Source organism: Protomyctophum parallelum (genome assembly GCF_964188405.1).
Source record: "Protomyctophum parallelum genome assembly, chromosome: 19".
In the NCBI taxonomy this organism is placed as follows: domain Eukaryota; kingdom Metazoa; phylum Chordata; class Actinopteri; order Myctophiformes; family Myctophidae; genus Protomyctophum; species Protomyctophum parallelum.
The window spans coordinates 21,905,429-21,929,407 of record NC_139717.1 but is presented as its reverse complement, the minus strand read 5'-3'; the positions used below and the strand labels follow the sequence as shown (position 1 = coordinate 21,929,407).

Sequence of the window (23,979 nt, the reverse complement as noted above, 5' to 3'; positions counted from 1 at the left end):
GCAATTATTTGAGATAATAAGTCGTGCATATGTATATATGATACAAATACTATCAACATTGAGTGACTGCAGTTTCTTCCAGCGGTGATTTTTTTTTCTTCCCACCACTGGCGACAGGTAACCGCGGCGAGGACCGTAGGCGCCCCCACCAGGCCAACGGGCGTGGCTGCGGCGCCCGGGGGGGCGGGGCGGAGGAGGAGAGCGAGGAGGAGGAGGAGGAGGAGGAGGTGTGCCTCAGCAGTCTGGAGTGTCTGAGGAACCAGTGCTTCGACCTGGCGCGCAAACTCCAGCAAACCCCGCCCCCTGCCGGCAGCGCCAGCATCTCTGAGCGCGCTCATACGGCTCATCCTGCCCTACACCACCAACACCACCACCACCATCAACAACACCACCAACATCACCACCTCCAACCCCCCGGCGAACAGCAACAACACATGTCCAGGTATCCCCGCCGTTCATTCCCCATCGCGCCCCATTTAAAGCCTATTCATAGTCTGGATTTTCGATGGTGAGGTGACCACTGCTCCGGTGCTGAGGTGACCACCGCTCCGGTGGTGAGCTGACCACCGGAGCTGAAATAACGTTGAGCGGTGGTGAGTATATACAGAGAGAAGGGCTGGGGCGGCGGCGGTGGTTCACCACAGCTCTTGACGTCATGTTGTAGTTCGGTGGTCACCTCACCACCAAAAATCCAGACTATGTATGAGCCTTTAGGCTTCGCCGCGCGATGCCGTCGCCTGACGAATGCCAGGGGGTCATCGCCATGTTGTACTTGTGGCGGACATTTTTTGTCAACGTCCCATTTTTTGCCACGGACATACGAAATGAAGTGGACAATAATATGACCAGAAACACACAGATAGCCCTGAATGACCATAACATGTCTGTAACTCGGAGAGTTTTCCAATGGAACCAATAGGACCCTTAGGGGTCCATTTGGTTCCATTTGAACACCCTCAGAGTTAAGGGGGTCTCTTCAAAAGAAAACATTTCATAACCACTAGTTGGACTCCTAACGTTCCATGATAGTGTCATGATAAATAATTGTCATACTGATTCTGAAGACAACCTGTAGACTTGGCATTCAGTAAGTTTGATTGAAAATATAATCACGGTGTAAAGCAGTTGAAAGGAGCATTTTCAAGCCTCCATATTTATGTCGGACTCCAGGAGAGCTGTCCTTGGTGGATATTCTGTCATCCAAATTTCAGGTTGAATTTTTGCTCGTTCCAATGATAATAACGTGTGTAGCGAGTGTGTGTGTGTGTGTGTGTGTGTGTGTGTGTGTGTGTGTGTGTGTTTGGGGGGGGGGGGCACCTGGAACTGGGGTTTATGCTAACAGCTAGCCGCAATTATAGAGTTTCAATTGTGTGTAAAACAGACCAAGTCTTTGCATACGGACATGTTGGCGATCATAGACAATCTGCATGACTTGCCTATTAGCATATGCCCACACTGAAGATGCTAGGATTCACATGGTTGAGATTGTCTGAATCACAATTCTGAAGTCTGTGGTTCATTTGTGGTTGGTCTATTATTCATACAAGCATGTCTATGGTCTTGAAGCGTGGGTCATGACCGAAAGAATACGTTTGTGGATACAAGCGGCCGAGATGAGTTTTCTCCGACGTGTGGCCGGCATCTCGATATGGTGAGAAGTTCACGCAAGATCACGCGAGAGAGACTCGGAGTAGAGTTGCTGCTTCTTCACTTCGGGAAGGAACCAGCTTAGGTGGTTCGGGCATCTGGTTAGCTCAACCACCGCCAGGGGGTGCTAGAGATAGTTCAGCAACCACCATTCTATTTGTTTGTAGAAGAAGAGTGCCTCCTTGTCTGCCCAAAAAAGCAATGGTGAAGGAGGTCACGCTGATCAGACAAATCACTGGCTAAGCGTCTTTAGAAGCATTCATATTTTAGATGCGCAGTCACGGGGAGTTGAAATTGAATACCCTTCCTTTTTTTCAATGCATTGTGCCCGAAGGGAAGGCAATCGAACATGGAGCTGCCGATCGACGAGAGCTTTGAAATGCGGTAAGCCAACTTTATAGGTTTATCATTAAATAAAGCACTAAATAACACGTTAATGGCGTCGTTGGCGACTCTGGATTTTTTAACGCAAATCTTCTCTTCTGGCTGTCACACAACATGTTCAGATCATCCGCATCCACATCCATTTGGGGGTCATTCATGGCATGAAAAAAAGCTAGTTTTGTCACATTTTAGTCACCTGGAATGTTTTTAGTCGACTAAATATCACAAGATTTTACTCGACTAAAAATCTAGAGTGGCCACATTTAGCCCAATGTGTGTTTTTGTGTAAAACACAAAAAAGGGGGCTTTTACATGCCTGTCTAGCTTTTGATAGGCATTTTTGGCCTATTCGCGGCCGCCTATACTAAAAAGCATATACTGTGTTGCTGCTGGGCATGATTGTGTGGTGGCCCGCCACACAATCATGCATATTTGGGAAAACACTGCCTCATTCATTTAATTCGAACATATAGGCCTACAATATCAAAGACAAATCATTGAACATTACAGTAAATCATGGAAAAAATGACCATGAAACATGATATCCTCCTGTCCCAGCCTGTGTGAATTCTGGTCTAGCGCGGGTGGTGGCCAAAGACAGCTGGTCGATGTTATTGGTTCACCGATTTGAGTAACATTTGAGTAACATTTGAGAATATACAAATGGAACCAAATGCTTGGATCTGATTGCTGATGTTTGATAGGCTGATGTATGCATGCACGGTCGATCATCATAATGATGCTGTATGTATGGTGATGTATGATAATAAGAGCGCACCTCACTTCACACAAGTGTGATATGTTTTATCATTGTAAATAAATAGCCAATAATATAGGCTATTTATTTCCCTTGCCTCTTGACTCTTTTTGATTCAGAGACAGTGGAGGTGTAATAAGGACGTGTCATGTTCAGGACACATGCACAAACTGCAGCGGCGGCTGCACAAATCTACATCATGTGTGACGTCAGAAAAGATGTCCGGTCAACCCATATAAAGAGTGAAAATGAGTTGTGTCCTGAGCGTGTTAGTGCTGCTGTTTTCTTTTCAGAGACACGAGGTCAACATTGGACGAATCTTCCAAGAACAACAGAACTATATTCCGTGCCATTACAATCCATGTGTAGCAAAAGCTTTGAAAATGACCCAGGCATCCAGGAATGTGCTGACTCCTCCCAGACTCAGGTTTTCTGTTTCGAGTGTCCATACGTGAAGAAGAGCCACAACGGCCTCTACTGCCAAATGTCGAGGAATGGACAGATCATCTCAGCAGCCTGTCAGCCAATCAGCGGCTCTATAACCAGCCAGAAGAAAGAAGACACATCTAGATCCTACAACCATCAGCAGTTTACCGAGACGTTAACTCAACCAGGAGAAGTGAAGACACGACAGCCATCTTACACTGGAAAGAAACCCCACGCCTGCAATTGGTGTGAAAAGAGTTTCAGTCGCTTAAGTGAACTGAAGGCTCACGAGCGCTCCCACACCGGAGAAAAACCATTCCACTGTAAACAGTGTGGCAGGAGTTTCAGACAGTTATGTAATCTGAAGACACACCAGCGTATCCACACCGGAGAAAAACCTTTCATGTGTACGCAGTGTGACAGGAGTTTCAGTCAGTTAGGTAGTCTAAAGACACACCAGTTTATCCACACTGGGGAAACACCTTTCATTTGTAAACAGTGTGACAAGAGTTTCAGTCAGTCGGGTAGTCTGAATAAACACCAGTTTATCCACACTGGGGAAAAACCTTTCATTTGTACACAGTGTGACAAGAGCTTCTGCCGGATAGATACTCTGAAGACACACCAGCTTATCCACAGTGGAGAGAAATCGTTCCAATGTAAACAGTGTGACAGGCGTTTCAGTCAGTTAGGTAGTCTAAAGACACACCAGCGCATCCACACCGGAGAAAAGCCATTCAGCTGTAAACAATGTGTCAAAAGTTTCAGCCAGTTAGGTAGTCTGAGGTATCACCAGCGAACAACATTCCACTGTAGTCAGTGAAGCGTTTGGTGTGAGGGCACCTGAAGACACACACATACTGTATCTCCACCCTGGAGAACAACCTGTGCAGCAGGGCCTCAGAAGGTAGAGCGGCCACTTGGGGAATGGAAGGCTGGACTATAGTTGGTTTTATTTGTTTTTTGAAGGGCGCTAGCCCCTCCTATATATGGCTTTTGTCCACAGAAAATGTCTGCAACACAAACATTAAATGCCTATGACAATGAAGGAAGAATTCACGTCATCTTATTGTCCCCACACGTCTTATATTTGTCATCGACAATGAAAGGAGAAATTACGTCAAATGTCCAGAGTGAATTTGAATGAGTATTGAAACGTGATGGGTAACGTTTCAGCTGTTAAAATGCAAAACGTAGGCCTGCAGAACAGTCAGACAAGTCTATGGACATTCATGTTTGTTTAGGGCACTAAATAATGACATAAGACGTCATGTGGCCAATATATACAGTGGGCGCCCATCACTTCACAAGTGTGATTTTTGTGTGACACAAGTGTGATCTTTTTCCTATATACAGCTTTTGTCCCCAAAACGTCTCAGTATTTGCCATTAAGATAGATCTTTATTTGTCATTGCAACGTGTACAACGAAATTAAAAGTGCCAACCAATCAGTGCATCATATCACAAAACAACATACTGTACAAACTAAAACAAAACAACCCCAGCAGCACTAATGCACAAACATGTAATTTCAGCTGTTATTGCACAACAAACCCTCATTGTACTTAAGATAGCAGAGAAACTAAAAAGTGTCGCAGCAACAGATCATTTTTTAGCAGCATTGAGTGCAACTACCGCTGTGGGATAGAAGCTGTTACTGAATCTGTTGGTCTTGGACTTGATCACTCTGTACCGTCTGCCCCATGGCAACAGTTCAAACAGTGAGTGAGCGGGGTGGGAAGTGTCTTTTATAATGTTCAGAGTTTTTTTATGACAGCGGTCTCTGTGTAGTTCTTCCAGTGTGGGGAGAGGGCAGCCAACGATCTTCTGTGCCGTATTTATGACCCCCTGGAGATTTTTCCTCTGCGCCACTGTACAGCTGGTGTACCACACACCTATGCAGTACGTTAGCATGCTCCACTGTACAGCTGGTGTACCACACACATATGCAGTACGTTAGTACTGTACAGCTGTTGTACCACACACATATGCAGTACGTTAGCATGCTCAATGAAAGGAACAATTAGGTCAAATGTCCGCCAACTATGACGTACGTTTATGGCAACACAAAGTGCCCCTCACTTCTCACGGGTGTGATTTTTTTTCCCTATCATTTTTAGTTCTGTTTGTAAATAAACTAGAGTGGTGCCCGTCGGGCACTGGCCTACTTGGAACGATGCAAGTTGGAAATGCATGGCACCCAGTTATTACTTGTGCAAGTAATTGTTTTCGTCCAGGATGATGTTTGATGCGTATGCGCCGTCCCAGCGTATGACGTAATGACTACTTGTGCCTGATACGGCAGTGGTGCCAGATTACATACATGTATACATAGGGGCATTACCTTTAATCCTCCTGACACTAAAACATATCGTATACGCATCAAACGGGGTGCAAAGTAACCACAGTATACCGCTAATCAACGTACAAATTACATATACAGAGGCATTTCCTTTAATCCACCCGACACTGATCGACATATATGTACGTCACCATCGAAAGCCGTCACTCATGCGTATGAGTAATGACTACTTGTGCTTGATATGGCAGTGGTGTCAGATTACATACACGTATACATGGGGGCATTGCCTTTAATCCTCCCGACACTAAAACATATCGTCCTTACGTCACCATCGAAAACCAATTACACCCTAGCATTGGGTCCTTTAATCCACATCTTTATTACGTCATCATTGAGAGCTAGTTATACCAGTTATACCCTGACGTCATATGCTGGCACGATACATACGCATCAAACGGGGTGCAAAGTATACCGCTAATCAACTTACAAATTACATATACAAACAGTATACATAGAGGCATTTCCTTAAATCTACCCGACACTGATCGACATATACGTCACCATCGAAAGCCGTCGCTTTTACCATACTTCACAATACTACTTTTTTACCTCCAAAAACTAGGAACGTAGCACATAGCTAAACCTAATAATTCTATATTTCAAACGTTCTTTCACAGAGAAGCTGAGATTTGACAGTTTGTAGTGGTCGACAGTACTTGCGCACTCTGCTTGCGCACTGTGTGCAACAAGCAAGTAGGCACTCGACAGAGTGCAGTTCTAGTTATGTCTGTGTCCATTGTATGCCCATATATGGAGTTCTTTGTCAGGCATGCCCAAATACGGAGACTGTGCAGATGTCAGAACAACGGGGTGACCAACTGATAACCGTTAGCCGGTTATCCGATAAGAAATTGGTAACCGACAACCAGGGTTGTCCCGATCAGATAGGGTGATCGGAAATCGGCTCTGATCACATGATTTTCAAAAGAAGAAGGGAAAAAAGATTGGATTTTTAATTGTCTAATATAAATCTCAAAGAAAGATGTATAAGCAATGAGATTTTGTAAAAAACTGTTGTGTTCATGCTAGTTGTTTTCCTTCTGGTCCCAGTCAGAGATCATCAAACAACGACTAGTCACAAATGCAACCCCCGCTATGCAAGTTTGTGCACTGCAGCAGCCATCAGGCTTTCGCCAAACTTTGGTCAAATTAACTATCATTGCATCTCTGTATGTATTTGTAATTATATTGTACCGACGGCACGGGATGGTGGCCATTGCGCTGTCTCTGTGCGGGACGGTATTTACGCACATGAACTGGCTACTGGGGTTTACGCATGTGGCTCGACTGCTCGACACTCAGAGGGCTATTTGACAATTTGTGCCGCTATATTGGCGAGGAGTGGGAACATTAATTCAGCCGTCTTATTGACAAAGATTATGCCCAACAGACACACCATATATAAGGCTATACACATAATCTGTCCTATGTGTATAGCTCCCAGCCTTATAAGGATTATATTTGGGTTATTTGTTTCATGGTTGTTTTGTTTGTACAGTCATGTTTGTGTATAGTTGCATGTTACAAGGTGGACCACAATGGAAACAAGCAAAGGCTTTTTTGTGTCTAAGTCCATTTGCCGTTTTTTAAAGTGATGTCATTTTCTGTAAATGTTCTTAAACTGCCACTAAAGTCATCTATCTATCTATCTATCTATCTATCTATCTATCTATCTATCTATCTATCTATCTATCTATCTATCTATCTATCTATCTATCTATCTATCTATCTATCTATCTATCTATCTACTGCAGACAACCTGGCTGGTAGGTAAACTAAACGATGCAGTGGAGGAGGCTTTGCAGGAGGCAACATGGACTCACTCACGCCTCCTCCACGCTATGATATTGGGGAGGAAGCGAGAGTGAATCCACGTTATAATATGGCCAAAGCCAGGCTAGAGGCTTTGGGGACTGCAATTGTGTTCAAACCTTTTTTCAGGTCAGCGTTTGTAAAAACTAAGAAAAAGAAAGCCCCCCTTCGCTCCAGCTCACTCTTGACCGGGTAGTCATGCAAGACCTGTAGCTGAGCTGTCTTCTCCCTCCCTCGAGTGGTGGATTATATTATTGATATAATAAATATAAAAAAGTACACAGTAATTTAACATTGGAGGTGTAACCACATGGAATAAAAATGGAATGGATAAAAATAGAAAATTTCTTTCCTTAACCGGCAAGGCCTGATGGTAACCGGTTAATACAATGTGGCCAGCCCTAGTCAGAAAAGGCCAGCTCCATATATGGAGATGTCCAGAGCCCAGGGAGAGGCTTTTGTGCTGGTTCTGGACAACCGGCTATCCGACAGCCTTGACACCGGTCATTGCACTCCCTGTGGTGGTGTGGAACGCGTGTGACAAATTTTGAAGTCGGTAGGGCGAACTGTTCTCAAGTGATGTGTATTACAGACGTACGTAATCACGTACGTACACATACACACACTTATATTACATATGTTCAGCTTTTAATTCATCTGCCATTCTCAGTTGCTGCAGATGTCAGAACATCATGTGATGTCAGAACAGGTCAGCTCCATACATGGAGATATAGGGGTGACCAGGTCCAGAGCCCGGGCAGAAACTTGTAGTCTGGTTCTGGACAACGGCATATCCAACGGACTCGATACCGGGCACTGCACCACTCCCTGTGGTGGTGTTACATGTGCATGTGTGAACTTTTTTCCACATTGCAGTTGGTGGAGGTGTAATAAGAACGTGTCATGTTCAGGACACATGCACAAACTGCAGTTGTGTGGCTGTACAAATCGACATTGTTAGCAATTGTGTGTGACGTCAGAAAGGATGTCCGGTCAACCCATATAAAGAGTGAAAATGAGTTTAGACACCCATTTTGTCTGAGTGTGTTAGTGCTGTTGGATGAATCTTCCAAGAACAACAGAACTATATTCCATGCCATCGCAATCCATGTGTAGCAAAAGCTTTGACCTTGACCCAGGCATCCAGGAAGGTGCTGACTCCTCCCAGACTCAGGTTTTCTGTTTCGAGTGTCCATATGTGAAGAAGAGCCTCAACGACCTCTACTGCCAAATGTCGAGGAATAGACAGATCATCTCAGCAGCCTGTCAGCCAATCAGCGGCTCTATAACCAGCCAGAAGAAAGGAGACAGATCTAGATCCTACAACCATCAGCAGTTTACCGAGACGTTAACTCAACCAGGAGAAGTGAAGACACGACAGCCATCTTACACAGGAAAGAATCCCCACGCTTGTAAACAGTGTGATAAGAGTTTTAGTTACTTAAGTGAACTGAAGACTCACGAGCGCTTCCACACCGGAGAAAAACCATTCCACTGTAAACAGTGTGACACGAGTTTCGGCCAGTTAGGTCATCTGAAGATACACCAGCGTATCCACACTGGAGAAAAACCATTCCACTGTAAACAGTGTGACAAGACTTTCAGTCAGTTAGGTCACCTGAAGATACACCAGCGTATCCACACTGGGGAAAAACCATTTGTTTGTAAACAATGCGACAAGAGTTTCAGTCATTTAGGTAATCTGATGAAGACACACCACCTTATCCACACTGGAGAAAAACCTTTCGTTTGTAAACAGTGCAACAAGAGTTTCAATCATTTAACTACTCTGAAGACACACCAGCGTATTCACACTGGGGAAAAACCATTCCACTGTAAACAATGTGGCAAGAGCTTCACTACTTTGGCCTATCTGAAGACACACCGGCGTATTCACACTGGGGAAAAACCATTCATTTGTATAGAGTGTGACAAGCGCTTCTGCCGGATAGATATGCTGAAGACACACCGACTTATCCACAGCAGAGAGAAACCGTTTCACTGTAAACAATGTGACAAGTTAGGTGATCTGAGGACACACCAGCAAACAACATTCCACTGACAAACAGTGAAATGTCTTGTGGAGGAGAGACAGCGAGTGCATTTTCCGGCAACGGCATGAGCCGCGGCAGGCAGTAATGTTTCACGTGGCATGTCGGACCAATGCACTGGAAGCGAGCGGCAGTACCCCCCGGGCACCGCCGTGGTTGTTAGCGGCAGTTAGCGGCAGTTTACCGGCTACTGCCGAACGAAGTGAGACCTCCCGCGGCAGCTATTGCTCTTTCTTGCACGCTTTATTCTTTGTTTGCTGTGGGTCCAATTTCACCAAACGCCCACAAAAAAACTGAACATAATCTACTTTCAAGCTGTTCACATAAAGTTTACCTAACAGCAGGGAAAACATGCACATATATGTTACTATTTTTGTTACTATCTACAAAAATCTACACTATCGCTGAATATACACTGCGCTAAAAGCATGGAATACGGATGTGTATATTACAGGAAACTCCCGTTAAACCTCCCAACAAACTCTGGTAAACTCCCGAATTGTACCATCACACCTGTATATTACTGTATATGCCTGCTAAACTTGAGGTTTACGGGCAAATCTCGTGCCCATAATAGCCCTTTAACTCCTTCACACAGTGTATAGGAGGGCTATGGACCCGGCACCGAATGGACCCGCTGCTATTATTAGACTTCTAGCTCAGAACCGAAAAGCACGAAAAGCAAAATGTGTCGAAACCGTAGCCGAATGGACCCCGCCTAATAAATATGATGACCGTACCCATACAAAGCCCGAGGACCTGAAATGACCGAATGCCAACGTTATTATTTATAGTTGTAAATATTTCTTTCACATACTGTAAGACTTCTTTCTTACCTAAACGTAGTCTGCTGTTGGTGGTAGCACCGCTGCATGGCCATTACCATGTGAGTGTATAATGCCATAGTAGAGCAGTCACCATTCATTGTGGAATGCGGACAGTTTGAAAAAAAACATCATTATACATCATCTCAACAATTGCATTTATGTGATTGATTGGTTAAACAAGTCATATTTGGCGGATATTTGAATATGAAAGCTTTTTTTTACTCAAATCTTTGCTTCTGGGCATCCCCGGAATTAAATAACTTGAGATGCGCGGTTGGTGGACAATTGACATGAACATTTTTGAGAACCACTTACATAGAAACGATTTTTCTTTTGCTTTTTTGCTTTTTTTTAAATATTTTTTTTTATAGGATTTAGAGGAATTTTGTAGAATTGGCCTCAGGTCTTAACCCATGTCTTGCTAGCCATTTTGGGCAGAGCTAGCCTTGTGGTGCTAAGGGTGATGCATTGAACGAAGGACCTTTTCTGAGGCCCACAGTAAATGTTCACTTATAGCGAGAATCACACAGCATACCTCAAAGGAAAGCTTAACTTGTCCACTTCAAAGAAATGTTGATTTTACCATCTTCCATTCTGGAGATATGTACCTTTATGTAACACCTGCTTTTGTAGTAACGTACTCTTCTTGAACAGAAAGCCTAATTAAGAGCGGTTTTATGTCAGACGCTGTGCTGTGTATCGTTCCAACTCGGCTAGCCGAGTTCGCCTGCTGTTTTTTCCTCCGAGGTGGAAAGACTGTTGTGAGGCGGTTAGTGTTGCTGCCCGCCTGCCAACCTCCCGTTACACAACAGCGCATTTGCATTGTTCCATCTGACCAGCGTTGATCATCATGATAAAGAAATAACCACTCGCCGAGGGACGATACAATCCGTGATAGTTTTTTTGTTTGAGTATGAAGAAAAAAGAAAAAAGGTCTCACAATCACTCACAGTCACACTACACACAAGACCCCTCCCCTCCCTCCACTGAAACACACAGGAGGGAGCCCTCCCCTCCCTGAAACAAAGAGAGAGAAATAAGATGAGGTGCACCGAGCCGATCCGCTTGTTATGCAGTGATTCTGTTGACCTGAGTTGCATGGGAGTCTCCGAGCGGCCATTACGTGACAATACGCCAACCCCCTCCCATCCTGTTTTCAGGAAGGGAGGGGGAGAGGCATTTTCTTTTCTTCTTTTTTTTGGGATCACGTGACCGGGGCTTTGTAGCATAGATCAGAGTTGCTTAATGTATTGTCCGGGCGGGTAGAAAGGTGAATGAAAGAAAAATGTGGTAAACATGGAAATCCATGTCCCGCACCGGACTGTACAAATCCCTTTCTCGCACTGGCTATATGTTAAAATGGGTTAAACTAATCGCAAGCGGTGTGGAGATATTTGTGCCAATAGACGAATCCACAGAGGGGTGGATCTAGTAGATCAGCTATTTTCGAAATGCGACCTGCACTCTTTAGCTACTGAAGGCGTACAACATGGATTTAGGAAAACATTCTTACAGCGTAAAATGCTGTGTTCAGGAGAGTTTGGGGAAAAAGGCAATTCTCCTGAATGCTGAGTTCAGATAAGGCATGGAAATGGGGTTCATTTGCATTTCTTTCACCACAGAAAATACTGCATTCGTGGTCTAGAGAGGGCAGTTTTTTTTTTACAGACGGGTTAAAAGGGCATGTGGGCTCAAGCCCCCTTTGATGTCTCGTCATCATCCACAAGACCATCTGGTGTATTGGCTGTCAGAGACGTTAAGATGTCACATGCAGAGTTGAAACATGGATGAAACAGGTGTACATTCTCACAGTAAATGCATGACATGCACGCACACGCACACACACACACACGCACGCACACATCAAAGCTAATAACCCCATGGTTCCATGTGTGAGCAGGGACGTGCACAACATGCCCCTGCCCTTTTGCCCGTCTATAAAACAACTCTCCAGACCATGAATGCAGCGTTTACTACATGGTGGAAGAAATGCAAATTCCACTCCTTTCCATTCCATGCCGGAAAGGCAGCATTCAGGAGAACTGCTTTTCAGTCTCCTTAAATTGAACACAGCATTTTGCATTGAATCCATGCCGTTATACTCTGCATCTCCACTAGCTAACCTTTTGTCCAAAAGTGCCATCTTACACGGGATTTCAGCCCCTGCCTCTCTCTAACACTCTCTGCGCGTCTATGTGCGTCAGGTTCGAAGGCTGCCAGGAGGTCCAGCATCCAGAGGAGCCCAGGAGCTACTCGGAGATGGTTCATCTGATCAACCTGGACCACCAGCAGCTCAGCCCTGTATCCTCCCAGCCGGGGTACCCTGCGTCCTGCAGCCGGGACCCCCAAGACCAAGGTAACTATGCTTGTTTTAAGCCATGATCTACAACCTTGATCTGCTTTTTTCCCCCCCTTTTTGGGGGGGGGGGGAAATGTGGCACAAATCTTTGAATATCTCATTATCTTCTAGCGGAGGTCACTGGAACAAAAATATTTTCAGATGGGGGTCGGCGGCCAGTTAGATGAAATAGTCTGAGAAACCAATGAAAGAGAAACAGGTTTTTTCAGAAAACTGTCATGATTTAGAAGACATTATGTAGAATCTTGCCAGGTCTTAATGGGTTAATATTATACTACCTGCAGCCAGGACCGCGACCAAGGTTACTACACTTTTACATTACGTATTATTACTTGCGCAAGCAGAGCATGCAATACTGCGATCGGATGGGTATGTATGATGATTTGATTGTTTATTTATTTCCGTGTCCTGCACACAGTGCCCAACCCTCATGGGTTTATAAGACACCATTTCACAATTGCATTTACAGCATGTTTACATTACATAATTCACGCATTTACAGCATGTTTACATTACATAATTCATTATATTACAACTCAGATTTATGTACTCTGTCTTCTTTCCCAAGCTGTATCCCAAATCTGCAAAAGTCCCTTTGGCAAAACATATCTCCATTTTAGTCATTTAAATCTAGGAAATCCCCACAGATATAAGACATCTTATTAACCAAAATATCCCTTAAGTCATCATATTTAGAGCAGTACAACAAAAAGTGAACTTCGTTTTAAATTTCATCAAGATCACAGAACAGGCAAGATCTCTCTTCTTCAGGAGTGGCATTAAACCTGCCAGTCTCCAGTGCTAATGTTCCTGACTGTATTTGTGCACAGAGAGATTATTTGTTTAGCACCTTTCATGACACGAAGTGCAGCTCAAAGTGCTTTACAGAGCAATGGAGAAAAAAAAAGAAAAGCAAGGCAACGACATTAAAAAACAAGCAGTAATAAATAAAATAAAAGATCAATTAAAAGCAATGTTGTAGAAGTGGGTCTTGAGCTGTGCTTTAAAAATGTCTACAGAGGCTGCCTGACGAAGGTACAGTGGGAGCTTGTTCCATGCCACGGCCCGTAGAAGCAAAAAGCTGCTTCCCCGTATTTTTTAGTTGCCATTTATTTAGGCAAAGCGAGCAGGCCAGCAGTGGAAGACCTTAGGGGGGCGGTTTGGGACATATTTAGGCAGGCAGTCATGTAGGTAGGAAGGTGCAAGACCATTGAGAGCTTTCTACACAAGTAAAATAATTTTAAAATCAATCCTAAAAACAACCGGAAGCCAAAACTGGAGTAATATGTTCTCTCATCTTAGTTCTAGTTAAAACTCTGGCTGCTGCATTTTGGACAAGTTGTAATCTGTCAGTTGTTTTCTTAGGCAGTCCTGAAAAAAGTGCAATGCAGTAATCAAGCCGAGAAAAAACAAAGGCTTGGATTAGCGTTTTTGCATCGTCCAAGGACAAATAGGCTCTGATTCGTGCAATATTTCTAAGGTGAAAAAAGGCAATCTTGGTAACATGATTAATGTGTGAATTAAAATTCAATTCAGAATCAATAATGACCCCCAGGTTCTTTACTGTACTGTTACTTTCTACAGTCAGGTTGCCAAGTCTGCTTATTATTGATTATTTCTGCTCACTAGAACCGATTATGAGAACTTCTGTCTTATCCTCATTTAGCTTGTATGTATGTATGTATGTATGTATGTATACATGTATGTATGTATACGTATGTATGTAACTATGTATGCATGCATGTATGTCAGGTAAGAATGGTGTTGACGGTGACGTAACTATGGTACGTTTCAAGGTTGGTATAAGGTCAATAACGGGTCTAAAGGATTTTGAACAGCAGTTGTAATAGACATTAGTTAGTAGCAGTATTTGCGCGCTCTGTTGGCGCACAAGTAGGCCATAGGTGCAAAGCGCAAGTTGGCACCTCAACGGAGTGCATTTCTAGTGTTGTTTTGTTTTTCAGTCAGTTTAATTTAGTTTGATTCAATGAATGGATAATATTACGTCATAGTGTCCCTTCCCCCCCCCCCTTATTTTTTTGTAAAGCGTAATTTCTTAATTCAGTTAATTAAAACATGTTCTCAGTTCTAGTCTTTGTCATTCCGCCAGCGTCAGATTAACTGTGACCAGTGGTGGAAAAAGTACTCAAATATTTGACTTAAGTAAAAGTATCGATATTGTAATGCAGATATACTCCGTTACAAGTAGGGATGTCCCGATCCGATCCCGATACCTCAATTTCTGTGTTAGCCGATACCGATGCCGAATACCGATACCAGTGTCGTGATCTCATGTTGTGTTTATAGCTATCTAACTATATATCTCATGTTGTGTTTATAGCTATCTAACTATATATCTCGTGTTGTGTTTATAGCTATCTAACTATATATCTCATGTTGTGTTTATAGCTATCTAACTATATATCTCGTGTTGTGTTTATAGCTATCTAACTATGTATCTCATGTTGTGTTTATAGCTATCTAACTATATATCTCATGTTGTGTTTATAGCTATCTAACTATATATCTCGTGTTGTGTTTATAGCTATCTAACTATATATCTCGTGTTGTGTTTATAGCTATCTAACTATATATCTCATGTTGTGTTTATAGCTATCTAACTATATATCTCATGTTGTGTTTATAGCTATCTAACTATATATCTCGTGTTGTGTTTATAGCTATCTAACTATATATCTCATGTTGTGTTTATAGCTATCTAACTATGTATCTCATATATCTCATGTTGTGTTTATAGCTATCTAACTATATATCTCATGTTGTGTTTATAGCTATCTAACTATATATCTCGTGTTGTGTTTATAGCTATCTAACTATATATCTCATGTTGTGTTTATAGCTATCTAACTATATATCTCATGTTGTGTTTATAGCTATCTAACTATATATCTCATGTTGTGTTTATAGCTATCTAACTATGTATCTCATGTTGTGTTTATAGCTATCTAACTATATATCTCATGTTGTGTTTATAGCTATCTAACTATGTATCTCATGTTGTGTTTATAGCTATCTAACTATGTATCTCATGTTGTGTTTATAGCTATCTAACTATATATCTCGTGTTGTGTTTATAGCTATCTAACTATGTATCTCATGTTGTGTTTATAGCTATCTAACTATGTATCTCATGTTGTGTTTATAGCTATCTAACTATATATCTTGTGTTGTGTTTATAGCTATCTAACTATATATCTCATGTTGTGTTTATAGCTATCTAACTATATATCTCGTGTTGTGTTTATAGCTATCTAACTATGTATCTCATGTTGTGTTTATAGCTATCTAACTATATATCTCATGTTGTGTTTATAGCTATCTAACTATATATCTCGTGTTGTGTTTATAGCTATCTAACTATATATCTCGTGTTGTGTTTATAGCTATCTAACTATATATCTCATGTTGTGTTTATAGCTATCTAACTATATATCTCATGTTGTGTTTATAGCTATCTAACTATATATCTCGTGTTGTGTTTATAGCTATCTAACTATATATCTCATGTTGTGTTTATAGCTATCTAACTATGTATCTCATGTTGTGTTTATAGCTATCTAACTATATATCTCATGTTGTGTTTATAGCTATCTAACTATATATCTCATGTTGTGTTTATAGCTATCTAACTATGTATCTCATGTTGTGTTTATAGCTATCTAACTATATATCTCATGTTGTGTTTATAGCTATCTAACTATGTATCTCATGTTGTGTTTATAGCTATCTAACTATGTATCTCATGTTGTGTTTATAGCTATCTAACTATATATCTCGTGTTGTGTTTATAGCTATCTAACTATGTATCTCATGTTGTGTTTATAGCTATCTAACTATGTATCTCATGTTGTGTTTATAGCTATCTAACTATATATCTCATGTTGTGTTTATAGCTATCTAACTATATATCTCGTGTTGTGTTTATAGCTATCTAACTATATATCTCATGTTGTGTTTATAGCTATCTAACTATATATCTCGTGTTGTGTTTATAGCTATCTAACTATATATCTCGTGTTGTGTTTATAGCTATCTAACTATATATCTCGTGTTGTGTTTATAGCTATCTAACTATATATCTCGTGTTGTGTTTATAGCTATCTAACTATATATCTCGTGTTGTGTTTATAGCTATCTAACTATATATCTCGTGTTGTGTTTATAGCTATCTAACTATATATCTCGTGTTGTGTTTATAGCTATCTAACTATGTATCTCATGTTGTGTTTATAGCTATCTAACTATGTATCTCATGTTGTGTTTATAGCTATCTAACTATATATCTCATGTTGTGTTTATAGCTATCTAACTATATATCTCGTGTTGTGTTTATAGCTATCTAACTATATATCTCGTGTTGTGTTTATAGCTATCTAACTATATATCTCGTGTTGTGTTTATAGCTATCTAACTATATATCTCGTGTTGTGTTTATAGCTATCTAACTATATATCTCGTGTTGTGTTTATAGCTATCTAACTATATATCTCATGTTGTGTTTATAGCTATCTAACTATATATCTCGTGTTGTGTTTATAGCTATCTAACTATATATATCGTGTTGTGTTTATAGCTATCTAACTATGTATCTCGTGTTGTGTTTATAGCACTCAAATGTTCATGTGCAGTTTGGGCAACTCCAAAGCAAACTCCACATGTCCCAACGTTTTATTTACCTACCTGTGTCGGATCGGTGGTTAGACTGGCATAATCACTGATACCGATATGACCCGATATGACAAATAAGGGCCGATCCGAGTTTTCAAAATGTATACGAATCTTTTGGAAATAGCAGATCTACAAGCTCACAATATGTTGCGACGCTATACTTTACACCAACTGACTGTGACACCCCCGTGATCTGACCCCCCCCTCCCCCTCAGACGAGGACACGACCTCGGTGACCTCGGAGAGGTCGGACGAGGCCTTCGACATGACCAAGGGCAACCTGTCCCTGCTGGAGAAGGCCATCGCCCTGGAGTCGGAGAGGGCAAAGGTCATGAGGGACCGCATGGCACTGGAGCACATGTCGGCGGCAGGGGGGGGAGGTGGGGGAGGGGGAGGAGGAGGACGCAGGGACCCGGCACCACCCCACCACCACTCCCACCACCACCACTCCCACCACCACCACCACCCCAGCGCCCACCTGCACCGCGCAGCAGAGCTCAGCCCCCGCCAGAGCTGTGGCGCAGAGGAGCGCAAGTCCAGGGCCCACCACGACGGCTCCAAGAGAGCCTACTACCCTAAAGGTATTGTTGTTATTAATTATGATTATTTTTATGATTATTATGATGATTAATATTATTATATACTATTATTACTAGAGCGGTGCCCAGCTGTAGAGCACCGAGATCCACGCCCCACCCGGCTATGTAGTGCCCGTTAGTACCCGTTCCACCCATATGTGTCCCTTTAGATCCACGCCCCACCCGGCTATGTAGTGCCCGTTAGTACCCGTTCCACCCATATGTGTCCCTTTCATGCCCATATATGGACATGTCTGTATCTGTCTCTGTGTCCCTTTATTCCTGTATATGGAGTTCTGTGTCAGGTGCTTAGAGTATATATTAATAGAGACGGCACCCGATATCTCCTCCCATCCGATTGCATTAAGTTGCTCAAATGCGCATGAGGCGATTTCACTCCTCCTTCCGGGTAGGAACAGAGTGCATTCTGGGATTGATTGGGCCAAACACATGAACGTGCTGGCCGTTGACTATCATTGCACGCGTTCAGCGTTCACGTGTCTTCATGAACGTGCGCAATGATAGTCAACGGACCAGCGCGTTCGGATATAGCAATAGCAGATTCGGCCACTATGTCCATTTTGCCTCAGGGTTTCCTCCGGGTGCCCTCTCTATTAAAATATACTCTAAGGTCAGGGGCCCTGTCCAGAGCCCGGCAGAGGCCTTTTGTGGCGGTTCTGGACAACCATGGTTGGACAACCATTATGGTAAAACACGGTTCCGTATCAAGAATCAAGGGATCCGTGAAGAGCTCTGGTACGCAGTGTTGTTTTCGTCGACTAAAACTAAGACGAAAAATTTTCGTCGACTACCTTTTTTCACTGACGAAAACTAAATGGAAACTAAATTAAAACTAAGCTATGATGACTGAAAACTAAGACTAAATGTACTGACGATTTTGTCAACAAATACAAATTAGACTAAAATGTTAGGAAGGGACTATAGTAGACAAGAGATCCAGTATAAGTCATTTTACACTTGGTTGCATGCTGAAAATAGCAGATCTACAAGGAAGTGTAAAAACTAGGGATGCCAGACGTCTCATATTTGGCCAATCGACGTGTCGAGGCCGAAAATCGACGTGTCGAATGATATTTTTCCTATTTTTTCTTCACATTTTTTATAATTTTGTTGTTGCTGCGCAGCAGTTGAGGAGAACGCAACTATGCATTCCTTTAAGCAACACAACTTCTGCAGCTGCATCCATATGTTTAGAATTTTCATCAATGATCAAATCCCAATAATAAAAAATATACTTTATTTTGTAAACAACTAAACTGAAGGAGCAGCGGCGCTATCGGCTAGCCGCCATTCCCAACTCTCAAGTGTCTGCAGCCTGTCACGAGCCCCGTAATGAACTGATACGGGACGCACGTTGTTCCGTATTTTAATGTCGGGTCGGGGAATTAATACACTGGCACTGACAGGCACAGCACAGCAGTGTCACACAGACAAACACGTACCTCTACCATTTGGAAAACATTTGAAACAGCAACGTTTTTAACGTTTTACATTACAAAAAAATAATAATACAAATAAAAAAGATTTTTCGACTCATACGTTTTGAGTCGCGGGGGGCATGAGTCGATAATCGAGTCGATTTTCAACATTTTTCAACATCCCTAGTAAAAACATCAGCAAAGTAGCCTCGGTCCCAGCCTTACTCACTCAAGAGAAAAGCCTGGTCACAACCTAAGGCAGAGACGCTATCGGCGGAAATTTCGGTCCGGAACATCCGCACGATGTATTTCCCCAGGATACAATCTTTTTGGCTGTCTATGGGAACTTGGGAAGTAGCACCTCGGTAGCACCTTGCTGGCAAGATGGCTGCAGTCTGAATGAAGACAATAGATGGTAGCTTTAGTGACTCATTGTGCTGAAGATGTAACTGACTGTCCATGGTGTGTGTTAGATCTAGTGGCTCTGTCCATGGTTCTGAACTCACAGCTCCCTGTGTGTTACATGCAGTGGCTCTGTCCATGGTTCTGAACTCACAGCACCCTGTGTGTTACATGCAGTGGCTCTGTCCATGGTTCTGAACTCACAGCTCCCTGTGTGTTACATGCAGTGGCTCTGTCCATGGTTCTGAACTCACAGCTCCCCGTGTGTTACATGCAGTGGCTCTGTCCATGGTTCTGAACTCACAGCTCCCCGTGTGTTACATGCAGTGGCTCTGTCCATGGTTCTGAACTCACAGCTCCCTGTGTGTTACATGCAGTGGCTCTGTCCATGGTTCTGAACTCACAGCTCCCTGTGTGTTACATGCAGTGGCTCTGTCCATGGTTCTGAACTCACAGCTCCCTGTGTGTTACATGCAGTGGCTCTGTCCATGGTTCTGAACTCACAGCTCCCTGTGTGTTACATGCAGTGGCTCTGTCCATGGTTCTGAACTCACAGCTCCCTGTGTGTTACATGCAGTGGCTCTGTCCATGGTTTGGCCTGGAGCAGCAGTGCTGAATTGACAGCTCCACAACAGAAGTTTTTGAGTGGTGCTAACCACTCCTACACGCAGCAATGTATGTCTGTATGCATGTCTTTATGTCTGTCTCTGTGTCTGTGTTTATGTCTGAGCACGGAAGTACCTTTGTTTTAGTGTCACTGTTGTACAGCCTAACACATGCACGCACGCACACACAATATTATTAAATACTGTACTGTACTGTACTGTACTGTGCTGTACTGTACTGTACTGTACTGTACTGTACTGTACTGTACTGTACTGTACTGTACTGTACTGTAGTACGAGTGCAGTACCACTCAGTTGAGACGGGTCTGATTTTCAAAACGCATTCAGAAAAGCACCACATGACATGAATATATATTCTTTCAGAGCGAACGTTTTGCTTCTTTACAGATAATTATGAGGGTCCCTGGATGTGAAAAAGGTCGAGCACCAATGGCAAAGAAAACTTTCCGAAAACCGCTTTAGAAGAGCTTTTCTTTTTTAGAATCGGCCCTCAGGTGTAAATGTTATAATTTAGCTATTGAAAAATAGCAGACCTACAAGCTCATAGCGCGCCACCGGCGCGCTACGAACTTGTAGGTCTGCTATTTTTGAAAAATCGTTAAAATGTGCCTCAAATCTTTCAGGAAATTGTCAAGATTTAGAAAACTATTATTTTTTCGACGTCAGGCCTAAATGGGTTAACGTGGCATAATTGACATGCCCCCCCCCCCCCCCCCCTCATCCAGACTCCTCCTCCAGCCGCATGGACAAGAAGGAGAGCAAGTGCCCCACCCCGGGGTGCGACGGCACGGGTCACGTGACCGGACTGTACCCCCATCACCGCAGTCTGTCCGGATGTCCCCACAAGGACCGAGTCCCTCCCGAGAGTAAGTACTATAACGTCTGTCTGTCTGTCTGTCTGTCTGTCTGTCTGTCTATCGTAGGATTCAGCCAACTCACGTTTCGAATAACAGTACGAGAATCACAATTGTTTTTTTTAAACACACCATTTTCCAGACAAAAGGCTCAAACGTATATATTTTTTCACATTATTTATTTCACACAAATCCAGTATTTTCTTCTAGTTGTGTGTACGTGTTATTGCATTATCTATCTATCTATCTATCTATCTATCTATCTATCTATCTATCTATCTATCTATCTATCTATCTATCTATCTATCTATCTATCTGTCTGTTTACCTCTGACACATGGATGTTTGTGGTAAACCTTTTGAATGCATCTCATTTTAGTTTGTCGTCATTTTTCATTTTATTTCCTTTGTTTATGTCGTGTGTCCTTCATCAGCGTGGCCGACCTTTGGCCTGTGTTGTGACACAAACGTCGGGCATGATGCTACGCTCTGTGTCCACCTGAGACTGCATGTAAACACACACACACACACACACACACACACACACACACATGCACACGCACACGGTTCACCTTCATAGTTGCATGTTGACCTATACTGACATATTCTCACTCTCAAGTGACGGCTAGGGGACAACATGGGACCAAAACGGAAAAAATAAAAATTAGTACACTCCATTTTTACACTCTCTGAGTTACAGACCCATAATGGTCTATTTGGTTCCTAATTATGATCTAGCTGGGGGACCCCCTGGAACTCCCTCAAGGACACCTAGGGGTCCCCGGACCCCACTTTGGGAACCTCTGCCTTATAGCACACATTTTCAACCTTTTTATACCAAGTACCGCCACAGACAATATCTGGCTCTCCAAGTACTACCATAATAACTGATGTTAAAACACAGGAGAGCAGACCTGCCCCATCCTATTCAGCTATTAACCCATTCTGACCTGAGATCAGATTCATATGAGGTTTCCACTGGACACACACTGGTCTGATGAACCCATTCTGACCTGAGATCAGATTCTATAAAATGCTATGAGCTTGTAGATCTGCTATTTTTCAATAGCTAAAGCATAACATGATGCTAATACCAAAATGGGTTCCCGTTCAGAATGGGTTAACACAGGAGGGAAATGTCATTTATTCTTTGAATTGTTTTGTCTTTGCTCCATTCCTATGCCAATGTTGCCCTGACGGAACTCTGTCTAACCACTAATCAGCACAACTGATGATATTTCTAATGTGATCCATCCGTCCTCAAATCTTCTATTAACTTGCTCATGCTCATTTCAGCACGGCTGGCGACCGATTGCTTGGTCAGAATAACTAGCTGTATTAATATAAACCTTTTTGGGCGACTCCTCTGCGTACCACCAGAGGTGGGCTCGTGTACCACCAGTGGTACTGCTACCAGTACCGGTGGTTGGGAGCCTCTGCCCTATAGGACAGATTATAATGGTGACACAGAGGCGTAGCATCTCTTAGAACCGATTATATGCTGACGCAGAGAGAGCGGAAGTGTAGAGGTCGCAGTCAGCCGTTAGATTGACAGCTGCGGTCAAATCTAAACGAGCACTTTGGCGTGCGAGAGAATTCGCTTAGAGCGCGTTGTGTACGAGATTGAATAGAGTACACATTTGACAAGTCTTATCATCAATCTCACTGCTACACCGCCGAAACGTCACGCGGCGGCGTAAAGCCGCATGTGGTCCAATCTGTCCCCATTAGCCGCCACCCGTTTTTACAACGCATGATGTGAGGATGAGTTGGAGCGACACATCCTCATGAACACGTTGAACGATTCGTCGATGCATGTTTGTCTTAACCTAATCTGAGTTCCCAGATGTTTTATTTTTCGCCACTAGGCGGGCGAGAAAGACTTCTGGGAAAAAAGGACCGTATCCCTGTGAGGGAAGTACGTTGCGCTCAGAATCTGAGCGGATACTCCCCTTTCCGGTCTGAAGCACTGTGCATACCATGAAAATAGTCCGAAGGGAATCCAATTCCAAATTGAATTGTAGTAGGCCACCACCGCTCAAGGAGCAATTGTTTCCCTTCCGTCTTATTTAGATGTAGCGCCCACTCCATGTGGAACCCGCCCCTGTCTTTTGATTCGCATTTCATTTGAAACGCAATGCACTGGGCCACGCCCCTGCTGCACAGGATCTGAGGCCAATTTTCCTAGACTAGTCTTAACCCATTTTGACCTGAGATCAGATTCTAAAAATGTCTTCACTGTCTTCCCTGACAGTTTTCAGAAAAAGCTATGTTTCTATATCAGTCGTTCGATTAAAACCAAAAATAGCAGACCTACAAGCTCGTAGGATGAGCTTGTAGATCTGCTAGTTTTCAATAGCTAAAGCATAACATAATGCTAACACCAAAAGGGGTCCCCGCCCAAAATGGGTTAAGTCTGTCGTACGCACCGCCAAACCCATACTGCATGTTTCTAAAGGGATATTTCACTTTCAGACATGTTTGGGGACATTGCAACGTCTAAACCCCAGACAGTTTTTAAGTTGCTTGATTCAGTTTTAAGGGTATTTTGTATTCATTTGAACAGACACGCCCCCTTCCCTTACAAACCCATTGCAACTTCAAACTCCATTTTAACTAGGGCTGGGACTTTAACTGAATTATTTCAGAAACAATAATGCAATTAAAAAATGCACTCATGTTAAAATGACACAGACATAACCCAAACATAACCAATTTGGACACTCTCAGATTTACAAAGTGGATCATTTGATTGTGTAAAGGTTGT

General features: G+C 42.9%; 1 protein-coding gene across 1 annotated transcript in view; it reads left to right on the top strand.

Annotated features, from left to right (window-relative positions):
- Positions 1-23,979, top strand: part of LOC310876853 (myelin transcription factor 1-like protein) — a gene marked incomplete at both ends in the record, with an annotated part of 95,145 nt that overhangs the window by 33,801 nt on the left and 37,365 nt on the right. Inside the window, 7 exons of the mRNA XM_083790505.1 lie at positions 118-442; positions 3,158-3,544; positions 8,505-8,938; positions 10,921-11,035; positions 12,471-12,622; positions 17,530-17,895; positions 21,085-21,225. Coding sequence (XP_083646631.1) covers positions 118-442; positions 3,158-3,544; positions 8,505-8,938; positions 10,921-11,035; positions 12,471-12,622; positions 17,530-17,895; positions 21,085-21,225 — 1,920 coding nt within the window. The remainder of the gene's footprint in view (positions 1-117; positions 443-3,157; positions 3,545-8,504; positions 8,939-10,920; positions 11,036-12,470; positions 12,623-17,529; positions 17,896-21,084; positions 21,226-23,979) is intronic.